Source organism: Rousettus aegyptiacus, unplaced genomic scaffold (genome assembly GCF_014176215.1).
Source record: "Rousettus aegyptiacus isolate mRouAeg1 unplaced genomic scaffold, mRouAeg1.p scaffold_m13_p_5, whole genome shotgun sequence".
Taxonomy (NCBI): Eukaryota; Metazoa; Chordata; class Mammalia; order Chiroptera; family Pteropodidae; genus Rousettus; species Rousettus aegyptiacus.
Window position 1 is genome coordinate 83255056 of NW_023416308.1, and position 26556 is coordinate 83281611.

Below are 26556 nucleotides of genomic sequence, written 5' to 3' on the forward strand. Positions count from 1 at the left end.
GCAAGATTCTCTTGCCATGTGCATAACAAGACTCCTTATCACTCACCCCAATTAGCTGCTGATGTCTCCCACTTTTCCTTGTCCTTGGATTTTAGAAAGAAAAGTTTCAAGATGATTCGGTCCCAGTCCTTGTCTCTGCAAATGCCAACGCAGCAAGATTGGAAGGGTCCCCCGACAACCAGTCCAGCCATGCCTCCTGCAACCCCTATGCTCCCGGGAGCCACTTCCCAGCCCACGCCAGCACCCTATGCCATGCCCGAGTTCCAGCGGGTCACCATCAGTGGAGATTACTGTGCCGGGGTAAGGTGCCTCCCACTCCCCACTCTCCGTGGGTTCCCCTGGGGGCTCCGTGAGGGTCATATATGCCTATGTGCTGAGGCCCCATGGGCCACTGGGGTCCTGCCCAGCCCTGAAGCCTGGCCCTGTCTGGGTATCTGGGAGGTGGTGGGCAGGAAGCACAGGAGTCTGAAAAGAAAGAGGGCCCTGGCTGAGGTTGTGGAGTTTGGGTGTGTCTAGGGCACTATCCGTCCCTGTGAGGATGACCGAGGGCTGCAGGCTGGCACACCGTGGCCTGTCAGTTCCATGTGTTCTCTGTCCCCGTAGCCCATTGAGGAAGGTGCCAGTTTGGGCCCTTTCGTGTTCCCAAATGTTGAATGGATTCAAAGTCCTGGCGTTGATCGGTTTGCTGATTCAGCTCTTCCCACATGCTAAGGCTCAATATCCTTAAATAGAGGCTATTCTCCCAACCAGGAAGAGAGGGTCTTGCTGAGAAAGTGAACAAACTGATTTACATACCGAGTCAGTCAACGCAGTCACTGAAAATGTGCTAATTTCACCTGGTTGGATGATGCATTTTTATTGCTTACTTTGTGAAGAGAAATGTCACTGAGTTAGTACCAGGGTTAAGCTCGGTTCTATCTCCCTGGTCCTCAGTCTACTACTTGTGCTTCAACTGGCCTTGTTATTCTCTTCCTCTTTCCTTTTTAACAGTAGTTTTAGAATATATAGTATTCCTGAGAAAGCAAAGCAGCGTACTATTCTTACAAATTTTTCCCTAACTTAAAAAATATGTAATATTTTTTGTGCAATAGAGAATCTTTGCATATGCTGTAAAATTTAAAGGGTACAAAAATCATATCAATTTTACAGCCACCCAGTTCTCCTCCTTGGCAGCCTTTGGTTTTGGTTTCTTGTGTGTTCTCGCATAGATACCCTCCATACCTGTACTTAATACCTGTACATCCACTATGTACACATATGGCTTTTTGATACAAATGATAGTTTATTTTTACACAAATGGTAGTTTACTAAACACGTTACACTACTGAGCCTAGCTTTTTTTTGCTTAACAGTACATCTTGGAGATAATGCCATATCAATAGATAAAGAACTATCTTGTTCATTTTCGCAAATGCATACTATTCCACTGTGTGGATGTGCAATATTTTATTTAAGTTCTGATGGATGAGAATTTTGGTTGGATCGGAAACAGTACAGGCCTTGTCTGACAGTGCAGCATCCTGACCAGGAGTCTTTGGTCTCTACCCAGCCTCCAGCAGGTGGGTAGAGAAGTGGAAAGGGAGAGTTGAGGTGGGCTGACAACTAGCTAAATGGGAGGATGCTGGCCTGGCACATTGTCTAGCTTCTTTCAGTCAGTCTCCTGGCTGGCACATCATAGGGCACGGAGCCCCTGAACTGAGCAGTTGGTCCCCAGAGAGCTACAAGTGTAGGACAGGCAGGATGACCTTGCAGATCCCCTCAGCCCCCAGTGGGTCTGCTGCCAGGCATGAGACCTGCAGTGCCTACAAGTTGGTTGGTGGCTGCAGGTCCCCTGGGATCCTGAGCACACCCTCCGATATCTTTAGCCGTGGCCCGAGCCCCTTGCCATGCTGAGCCCATCAGTTCTGCACATAAAGTGCTTGGCTTTGTCATTGGCAGGGTGATATTTTTGTCTAAGGTGTTTGCATCTGCCCACCCATTCCAGCTGCTCTCAAAAGCTATCCACTGGAAGGTGTAAAGTGGAATTAACACATCCGCATGGGGACACTTGGAGTCAGGAAAGGAGAAGCTACCTCCTTAACAAAAAGCAGGAAGTCACATTTAGTCGAAGTATAAAAACATGTATGGGAAATATATATGCCAACTTCCTTTCTCTGAGGATGGAATGATGTGGCAGAGAGTGGAGTTTTAGCTATTTGCAAAGACTTATTTATTCAAACATACAGGAGATCTGAGAGAATGATAAAAAAATATTTAAATTGTTAGGTAGGTACGTGAGTGTCTGTCATATTATCTATAGTGCTCATCTGTATGTTTAAAATATTTCGAAAGTAAAAATTATTTTTTTTATTAAAGCAGAAGACATGTCCAGGCCCCAGCCCTCCCCACTCTGCTCTCTACCCACATCTCGTACCCCCGTCTGCAGCAGCACGTGTCTGCTGTTATGACCGTCTGTTTAGCTGCTTGTCACCCCGAGCACATTCAGATTTCTGCCACACACTCCCTTCCCAAACAGACTCAAATTAACGAGCCCACCGGCAGGTGGGAATTTACTTCGTTTATCTTTGACTACGAGGCAGCTCTGGGAGAGCAGAACGTCCCTGGGCTTTGGGCATCAATCAGATCAGAGTCTGAATTTTGACTCTGTAACTTCCTGGTGAGTGATTTATCCTCTCTTGGTCTCAGTTCCTCCATTTGTGAAATGGATTGCGGCGAGGACCAAATAAAATCTATGGAAAGGGTCTGGCACATGGCATATGTCAATAAGTGCTTGTTGACTGGGTGAGTTGGGGCGGTTGCCAGATGAATCAAAAGCTTAGCGTTGGCAAAGCAGCAGACTGAGCGCGCAGAAGTTTTTATTTTCACCTCTGAAGGATCCATGTATTTTCTCCACTGAAATGATGACACTCACCCTCATCAGGGGCGTGGTCCGGGCTTTGCCTCTTCATGTGCCGGATGTCACAGCAGATATGTAGTTTAATCAGCAGCACTTGAGTCTGGCCTTGGAGTGTGCAGGCCTGAGTACCTGCCTCCATCCCAGTGGCCCTAACTCTCCTCCTGTGTCAGGCGTTCCCGAGACCGCCCGTGAGTCCAGTCATGTGCTAGGTGGACTCCGCGCATAGCTGTCCTCTGACTAGGATCTATTATAGTGAAAGGATGCAGAGCAAAGTCAGCCCAGGGAACAGGTCCCTGGGGCAGAGTCTAGAGAAGGCCCTCTCTCAGTGGAGTCACCACAACACAAATAGCTCCTTGTCATCGGACTGTGACAACGTGCATGAAGTGTCATTTCCTATGGAAGCTCACTAGAGACTCGGAGCTCAAGGTTTTTATTGAAGCTGGTCATACATCAGCAGAGCATGTCCCCACATTTCAGACTGCCAGAAGGAAATGGGCGTTCAGCATAAACCGTCATGTTTGTACAAACGGCTTAGGCGTGGCGAGCCACTCTTGTTAGTCAGGGAATGGTGGGAATACTCCCGAAAGCCCAGACCTTGCTAAGGACAGTAGTCTCAGGCCTGCTACATGAAGTCTTCTGCACACCCCCTTCTGCAGATCACTGTGGAAGACTATGAGCAGGCCGCCAAGAGCCTGGCCAAGGCCCTGATGATCAGGGAGAAGTATGCCCGGCTCGCCTACCACCACTTCCCGCGGACCACGGCCCAATACCTGGGTTCTCAGTGGGCACACACGGCACCTCTGGAAGAGGGTCTCCCAGGTACAATGCTGTGGCTACCAGGTGGGGTCCCAAGTGGGCGACGGCCCAAGAGTTGGTCATGACTTTTTACTGGTTGGATGTGTTTCCCCTGGGTGGTGTTTTAAGGGCAGGGCCCAGATATTGGTTTTTCCTACGCTGAGTTTGCTGGCTTCCCCAAGACTGAGGCTGTGTGCACTGTGTGCCTGGCCCTGGCTGGAGCCAAGCTGTGGGAGTTAAGAGAGAGGTGAAATACTTCCAGACAGCAGATGCTGAATTAGTGGTGGCGTTGGGGTAGGTACAAGGGGAAGGGGCATGTTCTGGGCAAGGAAAGTAGGCCCTGGAGTCAAACCCGCCTGTATTCTGATCTAAGCTCTGCCACTTTCTTGGGCAATATATTTCTCCAAACCTCAGTTTCTCCATTTGTAAAATAGGCCTGTCATGGGACTAAATGAGAATGCATGCACAATACTTAGTGCAGTTCTGGCATCTAGTGGGTGTTCGATAAGTAGCTGCATTTATGGCGTGGAGCTTGGGGGAGGGAGATTAGAGGGCAGGGTGGTTTCTGGTAGACTGGCCTGTGAAGGACTTGGGAGGAGTAAAGGCTGTAAGTAACATGACTGAGGACAACAGGAAACCTTGATCTCAAACATTGGTGGGGGCAGATCAGATGGGGTCCTGCTGGTCTGTGATAGTAGCCAGAACCATAGCTGCCCCTGGGGCGTTGTTGGTGCCAAGATGTCTCCCATCTCTGGCTTCCTTGAACCTGCACTTTGAGCTTCTGTTACCACCTGGGGCCCTGGGTAAATCTCAGCCCTTCTAGGCCCATTTCCCTGTCTGTCTGAGGGAAGCTGACCCTACCTGCCCCAGTTTTGGCAAAGGCAGACAGAAATGACTTTCAAGTATGTACTTTACACAAAGCAGGATACCCAGGGGTCCCGGGCATGTGTGTGCTGGGGTGAAGGGTGTGACTTCACCTAGGCCTTTGTACTGCGTCACCTCATAGGCCACTAGCACACTTTAGGGATTCCTGAGCTGGTCTGTGGCCGTGCCCAATGGGGGGACATTAGTTCTCAGCTCTGCGCTGCTTCAGCCCCTGCGACCCCTCACATCTGCTCCGGGGGCAGTCCGTTCCGAGCACTGATGGGGAGATGGGGACACCCAGGCAGGTCACTCCACCTTGGTTGCTTCCTTTGATGAAGATCCTAGGTTTTCCTCCTGCCTGGGCTGGCCAGCTGGGCTGCTGGGTGCTGTTGGGTGGAGTTGGCTGAGGTACAGAGTTGAAGCCCCCAGTTCTACTGCTGTTTAGCATAACCTGTTCCTTGGCCAGAGACAGAGCTTATCAAGTGTCAGGGAAACTTATTATGAGAGTAATGAGACTAATGTCTTACAATTTATGTGTAGAGCATTACTGTTTACAGAGCATCTTCCTATACCTGCTATTACAGCCCTCACAACAGCCTGTTAAGGCAGGTGGTGTTATATCCTTAGATGAGCAGACAGGATCAGAGAGGTAAAGTGGTTTATTCAATGTCTCATAGGTGGGAAGTAGCCAAGGGTAGTTTTCTGCCTCCTGTGGGCTAGCTCAACATAGGGGTGGAACAGACAGCTCCGCCAATGGCATTCCCTGCTTTGTGGGAGACATGCTCCAAATTCTATGCTCATCTGGGGAGGAGATTGGCTTCTTCACCTCGCCGAGTGGCCGCCCTGAGCTCAGGCAGATGTCGGAGGACAGGGGCAGTTGCTCCCGCCAGGCAGTCCCAGATGCTGCCTATTCTCTTGTTGGGAGAAGACACAGCCGCCCTTTTTAACATGCCTGGTATCCCTGAAGTACCCAGGAGGCTTCAGCTAATTTCGGTTAAATTTTAAAAGTTTATTGCACTACTACCAGCCATATGCCAGGGACTGTTCGAGGAAATGGGGATAAAGCAGTGCACAAAACAAACATCCTACCCGAGATAACTAAGAGAAATTATTTTATATAGTGATAAGTGCTAAGGAGACAAAATAAAGTAGGGAGGGGCATATGAAATGCTGGGTAGTTGGGAGTGGTTTGGGGTAGTTGGAGTTTATATAGGATGACCAGGACAGGCCTCATCGAGAATGTGACTTTTAGCCCACATGAGCTTATGAGGTCAAGAGCACTTTGGCATCACTCAATCCTATTTTGCAGACTTCCACCCTCCTCCACTGCCTCAGGAAGACCCTTACTGCCTAGATGATGCTCCCTCCAACCTAGGTTACCTGGTCCGCATGCAGGGGGGCATCCTCTTTGTGTATGATAACATGAAGACACTGGAGCGCCAGGAGCCCCACAGCCTGCCCTACCCCGACCTGGAGACCTACACGATGGACATGAGCCACATCCTGGCCCTTATCACTGATGGCCCCACGTAAGTCAGTCCCGCCCCCCCCCCCCAAGTCCACCTCTCCTTGAATGAATGCTATTCTGTAGGACTGAGCCAGAAAGGCTAACCCTAGGCTTTCCCTCACTCAAACTATCCCAGAAAGAGAGTGGTTTCCCCTTTATCCAGTCTTTGTGGGTTTCTGGAGCCGTTTTCCACCTTAGGCTGTCATATTCTTAGAGTTGGTATATGTGTCCCTTCGGCATGCATAGGTGTGGAGCTTTTGTTTGCTGGAGGCTACCTGTGTGCTTTAGAATGGCTGCCACCCCTCTCCCCAGGCAGGACGGCAGCCTTGCAGAGTTACCAGCCTAGGGTATTTCTCTAGATGGTTGAGGAGTGATAAAGACTGTTGCTTCAGGTGTTGGGTTTTCCATGTTTCTGCATGGGACAGTGCAGGGAGCCTGGGAACTTTGTGTCACTACCCCCATGATGATTGTGGGCTTGGCTTGTGCTGACCTGGCAGGTGGTTGTCTTCCTGAATTGGCCCCTGACTACTACTACTTCTTTTTTTTTTTTTTTTTTTAAATAATTTTTTATTTCTCAGTTACAGTTACCATACAATATTATATTAGTTTCAGGCATACAACACAGTGATTAGACACATTTGTGTAAATTACAAAGTGATCACCCTGATAAATCTAGTATCCATCTGTCACCATATGTGGTTATTACAATGTTATTGACCAAATTCCTTATGCTGTACTTTTCATCCCCATGACGATTTTGTTACTGACAATTTGTACTTCTTAAACCCTTCTTTTGGCCCCTCACTTCTTGGTGAGCATTTAAGCTAATCCACAATGGTAGTTCAGCATGCCTGGACCCTGAGCCTCCAAGTGGCTGGGCAGGATGTGCCCAGGTAGGACAGGAAGTCTGAGGGAGGGAAAGGGTGCTGGTCACCACAGAGGAACTTCTCTCTTGCCCTACTTTTTGGGTTTTATGGGAACGGGTGAGAGGCCAGCCTCTAAGAAAGGAGAGTGTGCCCAGGGGGACATGGGCAGGTGGCTCTTGTTCCTCACTGATCCTAGGGTAAAGGTAAGACCTGGGAGTGGGGAGGGGCAGTTCCTGGAGGCTCACCTCAGCCAATGTGAGGATCTTTGAGGGGAAACGTTGAGAGAGAGGGAAAGAGGGTGTGTGCTCCATGTCTGTCCCGTCTGGGAGGTTCTTGGGTGAGTCCTTCTGAGGAGAGGGACTGGGTGAGATTACCTTTGAAATCCTTCTGACTCTGAGATCCTCCTGTGCTCTGCTCTGGGGCTCGTCCTGGCAGATGGCGGTGCTGCTCCAGGGGTGGCAGCTACTCTTCAAGAAAGTCTGAGTGATTGGATGTCAAGGGGGTTGCTGCTCGTGTGAGGGGCACAAGGATGCACATGACATGAATTGTGGTCGAAGGTGTGTGTGGCTGTGGGCATAGGTGTGTGGCCAGGCACCTGGGCTGGGTGTGGGCTGGCAGTTGGCCTCGAGCAGTGAGCCCTCCCACCCCCAGTGGGGGACATCAGTCCTAGCAGAGATTTCTGCCCTAGTAACACACTTCTCCATATTCCTCATCTGCCCACAGTGCAAACATCAGAGTGGGAAAGTCCTCGGATGTTGGGGTTTGAGGGAGGCCATTTGGTCAGAGGGTGGTTCCTCTGCCCACCAAGTGAGCAGGCCACTCTTGATGGTTTGACTATATTACTGATCTCCTGGGCAGAAGTTAAACTCCTTTCAAAGAATTAGAGGTGGCCAAGGCTAGACAGGAGGAAAGGAAAAGGAGGAGGTGAAGGAGGGAGACTTATAATAAACATCCACTCTGTTCAAACGCAGGCCCTTCACATTCATAAACCAATTTAACCCTCTCGTCAGTCTTGGGCATTGCCACATCCGTTTTTGTTCATGGGAAATAGATGCTCAATAGAGATCGGTTGCCCAAGCACCAAGAGCTAGAAGTCAGAGGACCTGTGTAGGTTGCAAAGTCAGCTTCATTGCCCTGTGTCAACTGCCCACTCATTTCATAGAGCACACAAAAGTGGATACACAGCTCAGCTGGGTCTGTGGGAGGCTGGAAACTCCTCATCCCTCCCTGCTCCATCCCAACCTTCCACCTGAGGGTCAGTCCCCGCAGACACTGGAGGTCTTCAAACTGGAGAGCTTGATGATACTACTCCTCAGCTGTGATTTCTCCCCCTTCCCAACCTGCAGGAAAACATATTGTCACCGGCGACTGAACTTTCTGGAATCCAAGTTCAGCCTTCATGAGATGTTAAATGAAATGTCCGAGTTCAAAGAGTTGAAGAGTAACCCCCACCGAGACTTCTATAATGTGAGAAAGGTGCGTTAGTGGGCCACTGGGATGCCCCTAGCTGGTCTGGGGCTACTCCTGTGGCCTTCCTTGGCCAGAGCAGCGTGATGTGTATGTGCAGAAGGAAGACTGGGACATGGCTCCATAGTGTAGCAGTTAGCATGTCTGCTTTACACGCAGAAGGTCCTGGGTTCATGCCCCAGTGGAGCCACGGTCCATGGTCTACAGCCATGCCACCCTGAACAAGCCTGATGTCTAATCTCTGAAGCTAAGCAGGGTTGGGCCTGGTTATCACTTGTATGGGAGGCCACCTAGGAAGACCAGGTGCTGTAGGCATAAATAATAATAAATAATAAAAAAAAGAAGGAAGACTGACATGTTGCCCTCTGTGCCTCAGATGGTACTTGGTACCCATGTTGTGTGTCTGTTGGAATGTGCCCTCTTCTTTGGAAAATAGGGCATGACCTGTTAATCAGTCATGAGTGGAGCCCAAGTTACTTTTAAGGTAGACTATGTATTAAATTCATCATGCAGAGAAAAAGTTGTTAAGACCTCTTTGGACTTGGAAATTTGTGATTTTGCTTCCTTTGGGGTCCCCCAGAGTGGATGAGCAGACTTGGCCTGGGCTCAGGTGGTAAATGATCATGGCCTCCAGCCTTTCCATTTTCTTCAGTTTAACTCTTAGACAGTGAGGTTAGGGATCAGAGTGCCAAGCGCAGGGCATCTGATGTTGGACAAAAGTCACTTCCTGTCTACAGGAAGTTCACAGGCCATTACTACTAGCGTGATAAGTGTGACAGGAATGGCTTTTAGGAAGATGCCAGAACTGAGCTGACTTGAAGAGTAGGAGTTAGCCAGGAAGAGGATGAGGTAGGGGAAATGGGAGTGATGGCATTCCAGGTAGAGGGAACAGCATATGCAAACAGCATGAGGGAGAGAGTGGTACGAGAAAGGAGAGACTATGGGTAGTGCTTTGCCATAACTGTCAAAGCAGTGTGGCCGGAGCTCGGTGTAGGGGGAGAGGTGGGCTGCGGAGAGAGTGGGGCTGCAGAGGCCTGTGGGGTCCTCGATCATGCAGGGCCCAGGGGATTTTCAGAGGAAGCAGGGAGGTGGCTGGGGTAGTATAGTGATCTGGGAGAGAAGCTCATGGGATTAGGCTGGCTTTGCCTGGAAGAGAGATGGCCTCATCTGAGTCACACTGAGACGGTCATTTCTATAGGGGCCTCTGTCTGAGCTGGGATCTCTGGAAGACTGCCCCTCCCTGGGATCCACTTTGATAAGGGAAGGTAGGCCCAGGGAGGCTGTGCTCCTCTGGGAAAGCCCAGCTCCGGCTGAGGGAATCAGCAGTGGTAGATGGAAGACCCCCTCTGGAGAAGCCCAAGATCATGTCTGTTAAGAGTCTTGGGGTCCGGCATGGACTCCCACTTTGATGAGATCCTTAAGAAATGGAAGTGTCTCAGGGTTTTCCAGGTAGAGGTGAAACATTGTATGTTAGACCACCTACCTGGCAGCACCATTTAGTCTTTCTCTGTGAGCCTCAGGTGTTCAGACAGATGGGTGCTATAGTTTCTATGCAGCTCCTCTCAGCCCTGCCCAAACACACCTACCTACATGTCCAGCATGGGCCCAGATGGATGTCTGAGGAAACTCCTCGCTTAGCCCAGTGCAGTGCTGCCCTCCATGTATGTGAATCTCTGGACCTGAGTGCTTCCTGCTGCCTGGGACAGGACTGTCCTTGCTGACTGTGCTGGTTCCGACACTGTTTGCTCCTGAGGTGGAGCCCCAGTGGGTGGTCCTGGGCCACCCAGCTGCTCTCTGTCCACGGTGTGGGAGAGAGTCCAGGTGGGGGCTCTGTTACCAGAGCATATCCTGAGAGTTCCATTAGTCTGGGGTTCATATGCTGTCTGGACAGAGCTGGCCTAGACCCCTGGGTGTGACACAGTGGCCTGTTCTCTGGCACCAGTCAGTTTATAAACATGGGCCCAGGTCTGCTCTGAGTCAGGCCTGTGCCTGCCCCTGCCTGCCTCCTGGGGGCTGGCTCTGTTATCTTGTCCTGGAAGTGTCTACTGTGGGAAGAGAGCTGACTTTCTGAAATCCAGGATGGGTGGGTAGCCTCCGCATTCCCACGTTGGCGTCTGTGCTGTGGCGGCAGGCTAGGGCCGTGCTCTGAGGCAGGACCTGTACATGGCCAGGATGTGGGTAGCATCTGTGGAAGTTCTAGCAACATCGCAGCAGGTCATGGGTTAGGGTATCATGAGGCCCAACAGCAGGATTGTGTAACTGAGATGACTGTTTTCTGCTCAGAGCTTAGGACGAGGGGCTGAGTGTGTTTGCTGCTTGGGAACTGGGCAGGGTTAGGTTTTACCCACTTTGATTTAGAGGTAATATCAGGGATAGCAAATAGGTTTCACCTTCTCTGCCAAACTTCACCAGGTGGGAGTGGCTACCTCAGGCTTCTCCCACAGCTGAGTGAAAAGAGTGCTGGAATTGATTATTGATGTTTTCTGCCCAGATACGGAAACAGTCAGTGTTGGCTTCGGGGCCAGCTGTTGGCCTGTTTGGAAACTCTACTGTTTTAGACTCTGGTCTTAGATAAAAGAAGGAATACGCTTGTGTCTTCTGATGAATTGAAAACACTGACATCAAATAATGTCTTTTACTTAAAAAAAAAAAAAAAAAAAAAGAATCCCCTTGGGGATTCTGAAGTGTGGGTGTTTCTTGAATTGTCCAGCTGTTTTCTTCCCTCATCTTGTGACTCAGGTAAGAGAGTAAGGACAGGCTGCACACCCTGCAGTGTGTCACTGGTCAGTTGACAGACACAACCAGAAAGCCCAGAATGTGCTGAGTCACGCTGGTGTAGTTGGGTCCAGCTGTGTCTGGCTGTGCTGAGCCAGGCTGGCCTTCTCTTGTGCATCCACATGAGGCCAGCCCATCCCTGAGGTGCCTAAGCCTTTATTTACATCATGCTTCTGGTGCTTTAAATTATCTCATTTCTCTGATGTCTGTCTTTCTGGTAGGAATGGCAGGATTAATGGCAGGAAGGGCCTTGATGATGTGGCTGATGACATGGGCTGTGTGGTATAATGCTAAAAGAGGTTTAATAGATCAAATGTCCAACCGGACATGACGTGGAGATGACTGGCCAGCCATGGACAGCATTCCTGGGCCTGAGGGCAGGTGCCTCCTCACCCCAGCCCTGGCAGAGTGCATAGCTGGCTGAAGCAGTAACTGCAAGAGTGTGACATGGTGGCTGGCAGCACCCTGGCCTGTGAGGCTGCTGCCACCCTCCCTGGGAACCTCCCTTATGCCCCTTGGGCTGTTGGAAGGGCAGTCAGGGTGCCTACAATGACCTTAGGCCATTCTTAGCTTAGCCAGGGCTCCATTTCTTTGGAGCTGATAGCTGAAAGGAAGGCTCCGGGGGTTCCATGGAAGGTCGGTGGGTAGAGTGGGGTCTTGTGGGGCATTTCGATGGGTCCTCAGGGTTATATGAAGATGTGGATATCATCCAAACTATTGGCACCTACAACACCTGTCCATTTGTTCATTCGTCCATTCATTGATTTAACTAATACATTGTAGCAAACTCTGGAAAGGTTCTGGAGATATACGTGCATCTGACATGGTCCCTGTCCTTGAGGAGCTCCCAGTCCAGTGGAGGAGTAGGCAGACAATTTCAGAGTGGATTAGGAGGACGTATACAGTATAGGGAGAATTTGTGCCAGGTTCCTAGGTTGAGTAAAGGAACAACTCATCAGCTGCGCTTGGGGGATCAGGGCTGGCTTTCAAGCGAAGGAGGTTGTTGGAAATTTCCAGGTGAATGATATTGGTGAGGAGGAAGTAAGCAATGCCAGGCCGAGGAAATGCATGGGCCAAGTGACGCAGTGGGGAATAGCACGGGGCCTTGGGCATCTAGAAGTGTGTGTCATGGCTGGAGCGCAGACCAGGGCAGTGGCAGATGAGAGTAAAGGCTTGAAGCAAGACTTGGATCCCAGACTAAGGAGCTTGAGCTTTATCTTGAATTCATGGAGACCATTGATATTTTGTTAATAGGAGAATGGCCGGATACAATCTACGTTTTAAAAAGATCTCTTGATGATGGAAGGCTGTAGATTGGGCAGCAAAGCTAGAAGGAGGGAGACTAGTACTAAAGTCTAGAGGAGAAATGGGGAGGGGGCATCCAGGCATTGGTACAGGCTGTCTCTATGGCTCAAAAAGTGCTGAAGCTCTGTGCTCCACGTAGAGGGTTGGGCGTGCTCACGCTTGTTGCCAGGGGAGGTGGCCTGGCTCACGGACTGGTGGGTGCTGTGTTGCAGGTGGACACGCACATCCACGCGGCTGCCTGCATGAACCAGAAGCACTTGCTGCGCTTCATCAAGCACACGTACCAGACGGAGCCTGACAGAATCGTGGCTGAGAAGCAGGGCCGGAAGATCACCCTGCGGCAGGTGTTCGACAGCCTGAACATGGACCCCTATGACCTCACTGTGGATTCGCTGGACGTCCATGCGGTGAGTGAGCTTCTGCCCCGGTGTCTCAAGCAGTCCTGGTAGGAGACTTAAAGCAGTTATGATTGTGCTAGGAGCGAGGCTGGCTATGTAAGTAGCTCTGTTCTAGCCATGGAGACCGTGAGAGGTTATTTGGCCTCAGAAAATAACAGGGCTTGGAGCAGCCATGGGATAGGGGAAAAGAGTGTGTGACTTGGAGTCAGGCAGGTCCAAGTTCTAATTCCACTTCTGTCGCTGAGGAGCTATGGTGCCCTTAAACAACTCATTTAAGCTTTTATTTCTTTGCCTATAAAATGGTGAATTCCGTGGGACTATTGATATTACAGTTATTAAAATATTAAATGATGGTACAGCTACTATGAAAAACAGACTGGAGTTTCCTCAAAAACTTAAATATGGAATTACCATATACTCCAGCAGTTCTACTCCAAAGAACTGATGAAAGCAGAGACTAAAACAGATACTTGCACATCGATGCTAATAGCAGCATTATCCACAGTGGCCAAAAGGTAGAAGCAACCCACGTGTCCATTGGCAGATGAATGAAAAAACAAAATGTGGTGTATCTGTATGATGGAATATTTTTCAGCCCTAAAAAGGAATAAAGTACTGATATTTGCCATAACATAGACGAAACTTGAAAAATTTTTGCTAAGTCAAAGAAGCCAAATACAGAAGGACAAGTAGTGCGTGATTCTCCTTGTATGAGGTACCTAGAACATGCAAATTCGTACAGACAGAAAGGAAAATAGAAGTTACCAGGAGCTGAGGGGAAGAGGTGAATGGCGAGTTATTGTTATGGGTACAGAATTTCAGTTTTACAAGATGAAAAGAGTATGGGAGATGGATGGTTGGTTGTGATGGTTACGATTATGGTTATGATCGTAAATTTTGTTATGTATATTTTACCACAGTAAGAAAAAATCTGTGTTAAACAAACAAAGCATTGAATAAGGTGGAGAAAGTACCTCATGAAGTCTAAGCTTTAATAGGACACACTTTACTGTTGATTGTTCAATAGTTTAGTATTCTCTGCTCACTCAGCCCGCCATGCTCCTAGCCATGGTTGTTTGGAGCACGAGGCCCTCTGGTCCTTCTTCACAGGGGGCGTCACAAAAGGACCCAGGGCTGACCAAGTGAGGATACTTGGTCCTGGGCCCAGGACTTTGCAAGATTTTGTGCACGAACTGACACAGAAGACATCTTTCAGTGTGACTACACATAAGGCCTGGAGAGGGGAATGTGTGTGGTGGCTGCACACAGTGTGGCGATCGGGCTGATGGTCTCCTCTCTCCAGGGCCGGCAGACGTTCCATCGCTTTGACAAGTTCAACTCCAAATACAACCCTGTGGGGGCCAGTGAGCTGCGTGACCTGTACTTGAAAACTGAAAACTACCTGGGAGGAGAATACTTTGCTCGGATGGTTAAGGTGAGTGAGCCCTCAGCCTCTCCAAGCCCTCCTCAGCTACCTGACAGCATCTGCTTTCAGAGGATGGGGCTGCGCATGGCCTCTGCCTCCTTCCCCTTCCCAAATCCCTGTCCATCCACCACCCAGGTCCAGCAAGGCCGAGCTAATCTGGTACTGGTTTCCCGAGCTCAGGCAAGCTGGTGCTGTGTATGTTCACTGTGCCAACTGCAAGCAAGAGGAGGGGGAGGGTATACACCTCCGGAGCCCTCTCAGTGTTCAGGGTTGCTGTCCTGTCTGTGTGCAGCCTGAACTTGGCTAGAAGCAGCTTAGCTCTGTGTGGAGCAGTTTCTGCTACCTGGCCTGGTACTGTGTGACAGTGCAGACCCAAGGCCTTTCCCTATGGTAAGGGGCTTCTGCTGAGGCAGAGTGAGTGCTCACTTGGCAGGAAGGGGATGTAGATCAGGCCTCTTCAGCCCGGGAGCAGGTGGCTGAAGGAGCTGCAGGATCTAGCAGCTGGAGTGCTCTTGGACTGACCCGAGCTCTTCTTGGTGTCAGGAGGTGGCCCGGGAGCTGGAGGAGAGCAAGTACCAGTACTCAGAGCCACGGCTCTCTATCTACGGCCGCAGTCCTGATGAGTGGCCCAACCTGGCCCGTTGGTTCATCCAGCACAAAGTCTACTCACCCAACATGCGCTGGATCATCCAGGTGCCCCGGATCTAGTAAGTGAGGCAGCCCGCTCTCTGCCTGTGCCCCCTGGGGCTCCAACCTGTCCCCAATGGGCTGCTGAGTCTGCGCTATTGATGGGCAGGTTCTGTTCCAGTGTCAGCTTAGGCCTCTTCTCTCCAGATTTTTTCCATAGGGAAGGGTGGTTGGCAGAGTTGTCTTTGTGACAAACTTTTACTCTTTGAAAAACTTAAATGTGCGAGGGCCTGGTGGGAACTTCTGCCCGTCTTCTTCTCACTGTAGGATAAGGATATCCTTTTGGGTGAGCATCAGGATATGAGTGACCTGTTGGTAGCCTGCTTCCTAAATATGACTCAGACCACCACTGTCCTCTCCAGTTGTCTGGCTGTTGTGGGGATCATGGCCTCTAGATGGGCTGGGCCTGTGGTTTAGGGAAACTGAACTGAGTTGAGTGGCCGAGAGTTTGTATCACTGGGGAATAGAAGGATGCATCTCTCAGACCCTTGGTCAGCCTGAATTCCTTCACCCTTCTTCCCGCATGCCTCTGGGTTAAGGAAGTTCTCTGATAGGTTTGGGTAGGTGTTGAGTTTGCAAACCAAGAAAGACCTAGTATTTCAGACCTTGCTGAGAGTTGGAGAGGATAAGAAGGATCTGCGTTCAAGCTACATTTCTGACTCTCCTCCGGGTATTTAAACGGGACATGAGCTGACTGAGCAAGTGACTGATGTTGCTCTCTGGCGGGTCACGGTGGCCGTTGGGGCTTTCTTAATCATCGAGTTTTCCTCAGTGACATATTTAGGTCAAAGAAGCTGCTGCCAAGCTTTGGGAAGATGCTGGAGAACATCTTCTTGCCCCTTTTTGAGGCCACAATCAACCCCCAAGATCACCGAGAGCTTCACCTCTTTCTGAAATACGTAAGTGTAGGTGGCGCCCCAGGTGATGTGTGCAGTGGTGGAGAGAGGAGGGGACTCCCCAGGGGTTGCCTGGGGCTTTGCTTCCCTCCTCCTGTCTCTCCTGTGCCCCAGGCATGGGGTTGCCAGCCCCAAGAGGCTGAATTTCTATCCCAGAGAGGGAGGTCCCCTTGTCCTCAGGGGCAACCCTGGGGTGGGGGTGGGGCAGGGAGCTGGGGCAGGCGAGCACAGGGAAGGACTTCAAATCAGTCCCTGGCTAGATGGGATTGGGAAAGCAGCACCAAGCAGCAGCCTGCAGGCCTCTTTAGAAATGCAGACATTTCAGCTCCCCTGCTTTTACCTACAAACTGTGGTCCTCCTTGTTTGCTCAAGCCCCACAAAATATATTTATCTTCCATATCTGATTAGTTGTGGGAGAGAGAGAGAAGAGATGGAGGAGAGACTGCACCAGAAGGGGCATGAGGGGCACAGGAGCTGGTCCCTCCCCCTGGGTGCCTAGAATAGAGGTGGCTGGAGACAGTGAGAAACAAGTTCAGTATCTGGTGCAGGTGAGGAGAATGATTTCTGACAAGGAGGGAGGCGGGGAAGAGTCTGGAGAGCTGGGGTCATGGAGTAGGAGTGGTTGAGTTTGTGTGTGTTTTGTGGGGTGGGGTGGCAGGCAGCTACCAGGAAAGGACAAAGCTGAAGGACATTGTTGAATTTATGTTTTAGACAAACACCATCCTGGCTGTTGTGTGGAGAATGGCTTGGAGCAGAAGATGACTAGAGGTGGGGGGAAGGGGTAAAGATGAGAGTCTGGGGCCTGTTCCTGCAATGCTTGAGGCCTGCGGGAGGTCCAGTTCAAGGCCTTGCATCAGTTGGATACAGTTCAGTAGAGGGGCTGACATTAGCCCTATGCTAGGCGCTGAGAGTTCTCATGGAGCCTGGAACTAGTGAGCACAGAGCAGAACTCGGGGTCCTTTGGACCCCTACACCTGTCCAGGCCACACTGAGAACTATAGTGGGGACTCTGTCATTCCTTTGACACATATGGTTCTGTGTGTCAAGATTCTGCCAAAACCCTCATGGTCCTTTACTCTTTTGAGAGAGGCTCGCTCCCAAAGAGGGGCCTGGGCCTGGGTTGGGAGCCCTGCAGTTTGGGCCAGTTATGGAGCAAGTGGGCAGTCTTTCAGAGGCCCCTTCCCAAAGCATAGCTTTGGCTGAGTGAAAGGAGAGAAACGTGTTAGTAAAACTGCCCCACATGCTGGCTAAGAGGCTGTGTCCTCATAGGTCATTTGTGGTCAGGGCCTGACTTCTGGGATCGGGTGACTAGGAAGCCTGTGACTAGGGCGGGGCCCCCAGGGGCACATTTGGGCCCCCAGCTGAGGTGTAACTGCAGTGGAAGACTAGGAGTCTCCCGAACTTCTCTGACCTGGCTCAGGGGACTTCCCAGGGAGGAACTGGGAAGCAGAGCCACCTACCTCCCAGGAATAACGGCTCAGGCTTCCAAAGGGCCATCTTGGACAGGGCTCACCTTGGCCCGCTTGTGAGGCATCACAGCTGGATTTTAGTGGCCACACCTGGGATGTGCCCGAGGGTATCCTCCCTATGGCCACAGAGTCCAGTTCCTGAGCCCATTCCTGAGCCACAGAGTACAGTTCCTGGTCCTCTGATGTGGGCAAGCTCCTTAATCGCCCTGGTTTGCTCACAGCCAAGCCCTTCCTCACAGGGTCACTCTGAGTATCAAATTAGCTGATGGGAGGTCAGTACTTTAAGCAGGTGCATAGGAAATGCCCATCCCCTCCTCACTAGAGCTGTTGTCGCTGCTGTCGATGGCAGTGGCTGCTGGCTACCCTGCCGTGCTGGCCTCCCCTTGGCATATCAGAGGCGTGGGCAGTGGGTATGGCCACCTTACTTTTCACCTGGCCTGAGAGTCCCCTCACTGTCGCCACTTCCACACAAGGGCTTAGCACCCTCCTGGGTACCTTCGGAAGCCCCAGAGGGACAGATGGTGGCATTGTGCCCACTCTCCTTCCCTGGGAGGAATGTGGTCTCAGGCTGGCCAAGGGGTCCACAGATGAGGTGCGAACCTGAGAGGGCTGGACTCCAAGGCCTCTGGTAGCTCATCTGCCTTGGCTTGATGTAGGACCCCTCCTCCTGCCTAGGTGACAGGGTTTGACAGTGTGGATGATGAATCCAAGCACAGCGAACATATGTTCTCAGAGAAGAGTCCCAGCCCGGACATCTGGACCAGTGAGCAGAACCCTCCCTACAGCTACTACCTGTACTACATGTATGCCAACATCATGGTACTCAACAACCTCCGCAGGTGGGTGAGCTGGCCCTGCACACAGGGCCACGGGCCCTCACACCTCACACCTAGGGACATGCCCCAGTGTACCACACCGGGCCACACACACACAGGCACGCCCGAGACAACAGACATGATAGTACACACTACGAAGCCAAGCCCCATGCTTGTACACATAGATGTTCACACACACACACACACACACACACACACACACACATACACAGCTGCCCACAGCTACGTGGGTACCTGTCCCTCTCTGATATGATACAGACACAGGACATGTCAACACACATACATGTTCACTTACCACCACACAGTGTTCACACGTGCAATTATTCATGCAATAAGTTATTATGCCTGCTATGTGACAGGCACTGTCCTAGGCGCTGGACATATCATGTGGAACAAAGCAGACTAAACCGATGCCCATCTTACATGCACGGGCTCCTACCAGTGCACACACTCAGAGGAGGCACACAGGGCAGGAGTTGGGTGCCCAGCGCAGAAGGACACTGAGCCATCTCCTCCTCTCCCTGCAGGTCTAGCATCCCTCCCACTCCCGCTGGGCCATGGGCCCTCATTAGCTCGGCCTGAGCCCTTGCTAGTGGAGGTTTTGAATAGCACCATGACTGCAAGAGGATGGCCTGGTGTTGGGGTCGGGGCGTCCGGGGCTGAGCTTTTGGAGATGGGGCTCTAGTTCTAGCTCTGCCACTGACTTGCCCAATGGCTTTTATTCTCTAATTCTATTTTCTGGGTTTGCCCATTTTTCTAACAAAGAGGTTGGATTCGATGGTTTCTTATGGCTTTTCCTGCTCTGAAGGTCTGTGAATCAGGGCTACACGGCCTGGTGAAGAGAGGAAGGGGAGGGGTGAACGGAAGATAGGGCGAGGTCGCTTTCTACCACTAGGCCCCCTCTCTGTTCCCCAGAGATGGCGTCTGTTGGCTCAGAGGAGCTCTGGGCCTGGACCTCTGCATTTTGGAAAGGGTAGTTTCTAGAGTGCCCTGTGTCAGCTGTGCTGACCCTGCCGTGGGTGACCGTCTCCCCTGAGCTGGCAGCGCAGGCCCCAGGCCTGTGGGGTCCTGAGCAGGGTGGACCAACAATGACCAAGAACCTTACTTTTCCTGTAGGGAACGAGGCCTGAGCACATTCCTGTTTCGGCCTCACTGTGGAGAGGCTGGCTCCATCACCCACCTCGTGTCTGCTTTCCTGACTGCTGACAACATTTCCCATGGGTTGCTCCTCAAGAAGGTAACCGGGCCACTCACAGACTCCTGCCCTTCAGCGCTATCCTGTCCTGGGCTCCGCAAGGAGTAGGATCCCGTGGGCTCCTGTCCGCCCCCTGGGTGCCTCTGGCCAGTGATGCTACAAGGCTTGGGCTGGGGTGTCTGTAGTCATTCAAATTTCATATTTAATTTTGAAAGTAATATCATTAAATATATCACAATTTGGATTTTCCAAAAAATGGAAATATGAAAAAAAACACTTATTGCTATTGTTTTAAACGAAACAGCCATTATTAGCTTTCATAGTATTTCTAATTCTCATCTTTTTTTCCAGAGCATATTTATTTCTAATATGCTTATTATGATAATGAACACAAATTTTTGATTCCTTGTCCCTTAACTTTGTGCTGCAACTTAATATACATGCTCATCATTCTAAAGGCCATTGGAAGAATGGCCTGCCATTTGGATGGGCTGTTATTGATTCAGCCAATCTCTAGTTGTTGGACAGACTCCATTCAACTTTTCATTGGTGTAAACAATGCTACCATGAACTCTGTACATTCAACCTTCTCCTTAGTTTGTATCATTCCCATAGGAACCATGTTTGCTCAAACCATTCCCTTGCCCTGACCTCGGGGAGGTCTAACCCCCTGTCACACTTCCATGTGGGATGGGTGCTACATCAGAAATCCACTCTAGGCTGGCCAGGTCTGCCCCACCCATCTGTGAGGAGCTGGAGTGTTTACAGTCTCAACCTGAATGTTTGTGGTCAAAGCAACAAAACAAAAGTGGGGGATCTCCTGGACTGACCCACTGGGGTCAGCACCTGGGGGAGGGGAGCCGAGTATGTTGGTTGGGGTCAGCCCAGGGCTTTGCAGCTGCCCTTCCTGCCCTGAGCCATGCCTCACTTTCGGAGCCAAGAGGGAGCACTTCCAACACTGGGCGGGAGGACAGTCCCAGGGAGAGATGGGTATGTGATGTCGGAATGAAGTGAATGTAGAGGTGGGGCGAAGGCAGAGTAGGTACTGGGCGTCCTGGCTTTGGACTTTACAGACACTGCCCAGACCCCTGGCTTCGACTGATGATGCTTCTCCCATCCCTCCATCCCTTCCTGCCCCCTTCCTCTCTCTGGCACCTATCGCCTGAGTTTGGTTGTTCTTTTGCAGAGTCCGGTGTTGCAGTATCTCTACTACCTTGCTCAGATCCCCATTGCCATGTCTCCTCTTAGCAACAACAGTCTGTTCCTTGAATATTCCAAAAACCCTCTGAGGGAGTTCCTGCACAAGGGACTGCATGTATCTCTCTCCACTGATGACCCCATGCAGTTCCACTACACGAAGGTGAGGACTTTAGGGGAAGGTGAGGACTTTAGGTGCCTTGTCCTCCCACTGCAGGCACCTGAGCCTATGGCTCAGTCCTGCCTTCGGGGCAGGACTGGGGCCCAGTGAAGATAAGAGCTAAGCTCTTCGTGAGGTCAGTGTTCCTTCCAGGAGCCATCTTTTGGGGTCCTCGAATCCTTGAAGGCACCATTTCATTTCTCTGCTTTTCTCCATTTTCCCTCCCTTTGATATTTACTAGCTCTGTGATATTGGTAAAGTTACTTGACTTCTCTGTATCTTTTTCTTCTTCATGTATAAAATAGGGATAAAATTGTCTCTACATCTACCTCTACCATATTGTGAGGATTCATTAAGATAACGAACCAGAGAGTCTAATACAGTGTCTGCAGGTATTAGCTACCGCTTTTGTTAATACTGTTGTTATTATTACACTTTGCTCTGGGGAAAGGGAAGAGTAAGGGAAAGGTGATGTCATGCGTGAGGACCAGCCCTTAGTGTAACCAAGCACATTTTGATGGTATCGATAGGATAGCCATTGATTAGTAAAAATAGAAGTGCCAGGGTCTTCTAGGACAGGTTCTTCAAGCTTTTAGTCTCAGGATCCCTTTATACTCTGAAGAATTGAGGCCCTCAGAGAGCTGTTGTTTACATGAGTTATATTTAGTGATATTTAATTGTTAGAAACTAATGTAAAATTTAAAAATATTAACTCATTAAAATAACATTAATACACCTATTAAATGTTAATATAAACAGTAATTTTTATGAAAAATAAGCATATTTCCAAAAACAAAAAAAAATACTGAGAATGCCATTATTTTATATTTTTGCAAATCTCTAATGTCTGGTTTTATAGAAGGCAGCTGGATTCTCATATCTGCATTCATTCTGTTGCGATAAACTGATTTTATCAAAGTATATAAAGAAAACCTTGTCTCACAAAGATACATAGTTGGAAAAGGAAGTATCTTTTAAAATGCCTTGGGGTCCCCCCAGGGATCTTAGGATCACATTTAAGAACTGCCGCTCTATGATACAGAGGTAATTGGGTGGAGAAGAGGTAACGGCAGGGCTTGTGATTAATTTGACATTTCATATCCCGGAAGATGAAGCGAAAGCACAGCTCAAACCCAGATCCTTTGGGGAATACAGTCTCAGTACTGACACTTGATCATTTCTCATGCTTATTTAAGTTTTCATCTCTGCTCTTTACTCAGACTAACTTTTATTTTTGGACAGTCTTAAGAAAACGGTCTGTTAAATAAAAAGCAAAGCTATAGAGCAGGTATTTAAAGTGTTCTGACCCAGGGGACTGTCACAGAAGAAAAGGCTGGTGTCCCCATGACCAGCACAGGGCTTTGAACATGTGCTGGTCAATGAATAAATGTGTAGGTGTTCTTTGATATATTTCATGTTGGTAACCTGAGATTTCACACAAAAAAGATCTTGGGAGTTTGTCCTTTAAGGGGGAGGATGTTGTTTGATTAGCCAGGTGCCAGTCATTAGAGAAAAATTAAATCTGCAACGTCCGATGTTTTTAGCTTTGGAAACATGTGAAGCATTGAAATGGATATTCTGTCATCTAATACGTTTACTTTTGGGGGGAATCTAGGAAGCTCTTATGGAAGAATATGCAATTGCAGCTCAGGTGTGGAAGCTGAGCACATGTGACCTGTGTGAAATCGCCAGGAACAGCGTGCTGCAGAGCGGCCTCTCACATCAGGTGCGGTGTGTGAGGGCATTGCCCTCCTGTCCTTTCAACATAGTACAATGAATGCCTGCTGTGTGCCTGGCACTTTCTAGGGCACGAGGTCAGTGATGAACAGGATGAGCAGAGGCTCTGTCACACTGAAACTCATGTTCTAGGGGAGAATCCGGGGAAGGAGACTTCTGAATTTTCATGCCTGCTCTGTCACGTTTTTCAGACCTCTGCTCATGCCATCTCCTCAGGGAGGCCTTCCCCGATTACCCATTCTACAATAGCCACACACTTGCCATCATTCTCTATCCCTTTAATCTACTTTTCTTTATAACATTGATTATTACTGACCTTGTAATATTTAGTTATGTGTTTCTCTATCTTTCCTTCTAGAATGTAAATTCCATTAGGGCAGAGACTGTTTTGTTCAGCATTATATCCCTCAGGCCTAGTATAGTTCCTGGCACCTAGTAAGCAGTCAGTATTTCTTGAATAGATGAATAGTGCTTAGATGGAATAAAAAAAAAAAAAAAAAAACTTCCAGGGATGGGACCTGAATATCAGTAACTTTTTTTAGTATTCTAAGTGATTCTGGTGTGCAGCCAGGATTGAGAACCTTTGACCTAGAGGGTGTCTTAGGTCCGCAGGTACTTCCTCTGGGTAAGGTCACTGGTACAGGAAGAGGGCTGCATTGGTGCTGCTCCCCAAAACCACCCAACTGTGTACCCTTGTCAGTTCTCATGAGGGACTTCAGCCAGTATTCACCTTGCCTTCTTTCTCGCCTGTGGGGAAGGAAAGATGTTGTGATGGAGGACCTGCTTCAGGGGCACTGATCTGATTTGGTGTGGCTAATGTCAGAGCTACCGTGCAGATACAGGAAATAAATCTAAGGTCTATTGTTTCATTTATATATTTTTTGGTTTACAGGAAAAGCAAAAATTTTTGGGACAAAATTATTATAAAGAAGGACCTGAAGGAAATGATATTCGAAAGACAAATGTTGCTCAGATCCGGATGGCGTTCCGATATGAGACCTTATGTAATGAGCTCAGCTTCCTGTCTGATGCCATGAAATCAGAAGAGATCACAGCCCTGACCAAGTAGGTCCAGTACCGGACATGCATTTTAACTTTTTGGTTTAATTTCAAGTTCTGCTGTGATTAACAGTGGTCAAAATACCAAACTAGGACTTTCCTCCATGGAGAGGATGCCTCTGAAGAACTATCAAACTAGTCATTTTGGTTGCACTGTTCACTTTAAGATCTAACATGCCCACTTCTGTTAATATTTCTGAGTAACAGGTGGCGACTCCTCCTTGGGGATGTGGGAGCTGGACACTTGTCTATACTCATTCCTAATTTTCCAGGTATTTCTCTTGAAGCTGCTAGTGCTTGCATTGTTGGGGCCAGCGTGTTCCACAGTCCAGTGCCCACTGACACAAGGTCTGTGCAGTTTTCTGCATAGTCCTCTATTGGCCCTGCAGGCTACTTAGTAGTTGTTCATTTCAGCCTCTGGCGGGCTGGCTGCCTTAAACAAAATCAATTGTAAAGCTCCCTTTTGTAAAGGAGCTACTTGGAGAGGATAGAAAACTTCCTTCTTTGTGTTTTTTATGAATTTTTTATTTAGCCATCCACCCTCCTTTCTATTTAGGAAGCCAAATGTGCACAACTGAAACAGTCACTTCCATTCTGTGTCTTGGTTTCCTCATCGGAAAAGTGAGGGTTTGGACTAGATGAGAGGTTTTCAAATGGTGTTCTATGAATTGTCCCTTCAGGGTAGGAGAGGTTAGGGGGTGTGAGGTTCTGGGTGCTGCCTTTACTTCTTCAGTGACTACTTTCATCAGTTTTTCAATGAAATGTCTACATATTTTCATTTGAACTAAGGACTTGGAAGAGTACAGGACTAGATGATCTCCGTTCCTTTTGGCTTTAATATCCTATGATTATAACCCAATTATTATTTTACTTATGATGAGTTAGGGCCAGAATTTACTTCAAGTTAGACAGCTAATAAGTACTAGGACTAGCACTAGGTGTCTCTTCTCCTAATCCAGCCCTTTCCCCACAATTCCATGAAGCCTCACAAATGTGAGAATTTTTAATCACTGTAACCTGGTGCATTTCTTTTTAAAGGTGAAATTTCTCCCTTACCTAATATGTAGACTTTTTCAGAAGACATAAGTGGTCCCAGGGGCCAGGTAGAAAGTATTTTTTAAAACCAATCTAAATTTAAGCTTTGCCAATGTACTCTTCATCTGTGTTACTAGTGCCTGGTACATAGTAGGTGCTCAATAAATGTATATTTATTAAATGAATTTCTCTTTTGACAACTTTTTAAGGATATGTGCTCCTAATACACGGCAAGCTGCTCAAGGACATTCCTATCTCTGTGGGCAAATGTAGACTATGGGAAGTCCTTCTGAATCTGTATGGGGTTAGAAGAACCCTATTTTTGCCTGTAAAAATGCTTATTTGACTTTGGATTGTCTTGTCTTGTGACTTTATAATGCTTGTTCCCGCCACTGGTCAGTTTAGCATACAAATCAATGTTTTTTGTTTTTGTTTTCGTTTTTGTTTTTACTAGGCAAACATATATGCTACCTTATAGCTAATTATGACATTGAATGAAAACCCAGCATTTATCTTAGATATTATTTTTGAAAAGCTCTTTTTGTATACATTTGCCCTAACATAGAAAGCATTGTACAATTTTTCAATGTCATTTTATCTATATCAAGTATTTGTTTTTAATTATTAAATAAAGTCTGTTAGGACTATGGCTCAGTAATTTAAAACAATTTCAAGTTAATATTATTTAAAGCAAATGTTTAAATTTTTTACTTTAAGATTGGGCATCATGGAAAGCTATCAATAACTATTAATTTCTTTTTAACTAAGACTCAGATATGGATGACATTCAGTAGGAAAACTCAAAAATTTCAAACCGAAGTTTGCTAGACTCAGAAGGTAAACCTTTGCTATCTTTTCCTGTAACTGCTGCCCTGTTATTTTGTGAGCCAAATCACATATGTCCATTTCCTTTTCCCTAGATATTACTTTAACCTATTCAGCCAACACTTATTGGATTTTACCTGTCCTGCAAACTTTTCAGACACCTTTTTCTATAGCTCTTTGTGCTTTTATTACATCGTTGTACCTAACTGACCTTTTTGGGGGGTGAATCCTACTTTCTTTCGTGTTCACAGTTGGAATCAAAGGCAATTGTAGTCTAGTCCACATTTCTAAAAGAAGTTTTTTTTGAGGCATATAATCCCTTACACTAAAAGGCTCAACTTCATGTTATGTGTTACTTCAGACTGCATTGCTGAAATGATCAATGTCATTGCTTTTTGCCTCACAAAAACAAATCACAGCTCCTGGGTTGGTTTTTACCAAGGCCTGTCCTGGGCCTTTCCTCTTATCTTGGATTAAAGCAGAGTTGCAAACACATTCCTGTGGTGGCTTTCTCTTTGTTTCTGAGTGCTGTGCTGGTGAAACATTCACCTTTTTTTAGGTTTGTAGACACAAGGGAAGGTGATATATTGGTAATATACCTAAGTATTCCATACCTGAACAGTGACTATTTTATAAAGAATGAGTATAACTAACTGTAATAAAAGGAACACTAATCAGAGAAATATAGCTCCCTGGAAATTTTTATACTGTCAACCTCTAAATAAATATTTTATTAGAGATAGATGATACCAGAGAGTAAGACTACAAACAGCTGCCAGATTATCAAAATATATCTGAGGAGACTTTTATGTCTTTTGATACCAAAATGTGTGCTTCTCTGTGATGATCAGTAAATTTAATTATAAACTATTTCTTATAAATGGCTTTACTCTTTTCAACACTAAGATTCTAAATTCTCCAATTATATTAATTTTATCTTAGAATTGATTTTACAAGGTAAACATCAAAACTGTCATAGGATAAATATTTTGTCAATTATTGTTATTGTCCAATAGGATAAAATAACATGGAAACAAATGAAAGTTTGCTGTCAACTATTTATATTTGTTATGTTGCCTAACATAAATGTGGGTGGATCAGCTCTTTCCCTAATCTCTAAGTAGTTTTCTTATTCCTGGACAAAGTAATCTTGACTTAATG

General features: G+C 48.1%; 1 protein-coding gene across 10 annotated transcripts in view; it reads left to right on the forward strand.

Annotated features, from left to right (window-relative positions):
• The window catches only part of AMPD3 (adenosine monophosphate deaminase 3), a 45947-nt gene extending 20057 nt beyond the window's left edge, over positions 1–25890 (forward strand). For all 10 annotated transcript variants that reach the window (XM_036220791.1, XM_036220787.1, XM_036220789.1 and 7 more), the window contains 13 exons: positions 96–300; positions 3553–3715; positions 5865–6084; positions 8275–8404; positions 12688–12882; positions 14177–14308; positions 14843–15006; positions 15759–15885; positions 18027–18190; positions 19304–19424; positions 20569–20742; positions 22355–22465; positions 23369–25890. In XM_036220791.1, the coding sequence (XP_036076684.1) occupies positions 96–300; positions 3553–3715; positions 5865–6084; positions 8275–8404; positions 12688–12882; positions 14177–14308; positions 14843–15006; positions 15759–15885; positions 18027–18190; positions 19304–19424; positions 20569–20742; positions 22355–22465; positions 23369–23545 (2083 nt within the window). In that variant the 3' untranslated portion in view covers positions 23546–25890. The remainder of the gene's footprint in view (positions 1–95; positions 301–3552; positions 3716–5864; positions 6085–8274; positions 8405–12687; positions 12883–14176; positions 14309–14842; positions 15007–15758; positions 15886–18026; positions 18191–19303; positions 19425–20568; positions 20743–22354; positions 22466–23368) is intronic.
• Positions 25891–26556: the final 666 nt, after the last annotated feature.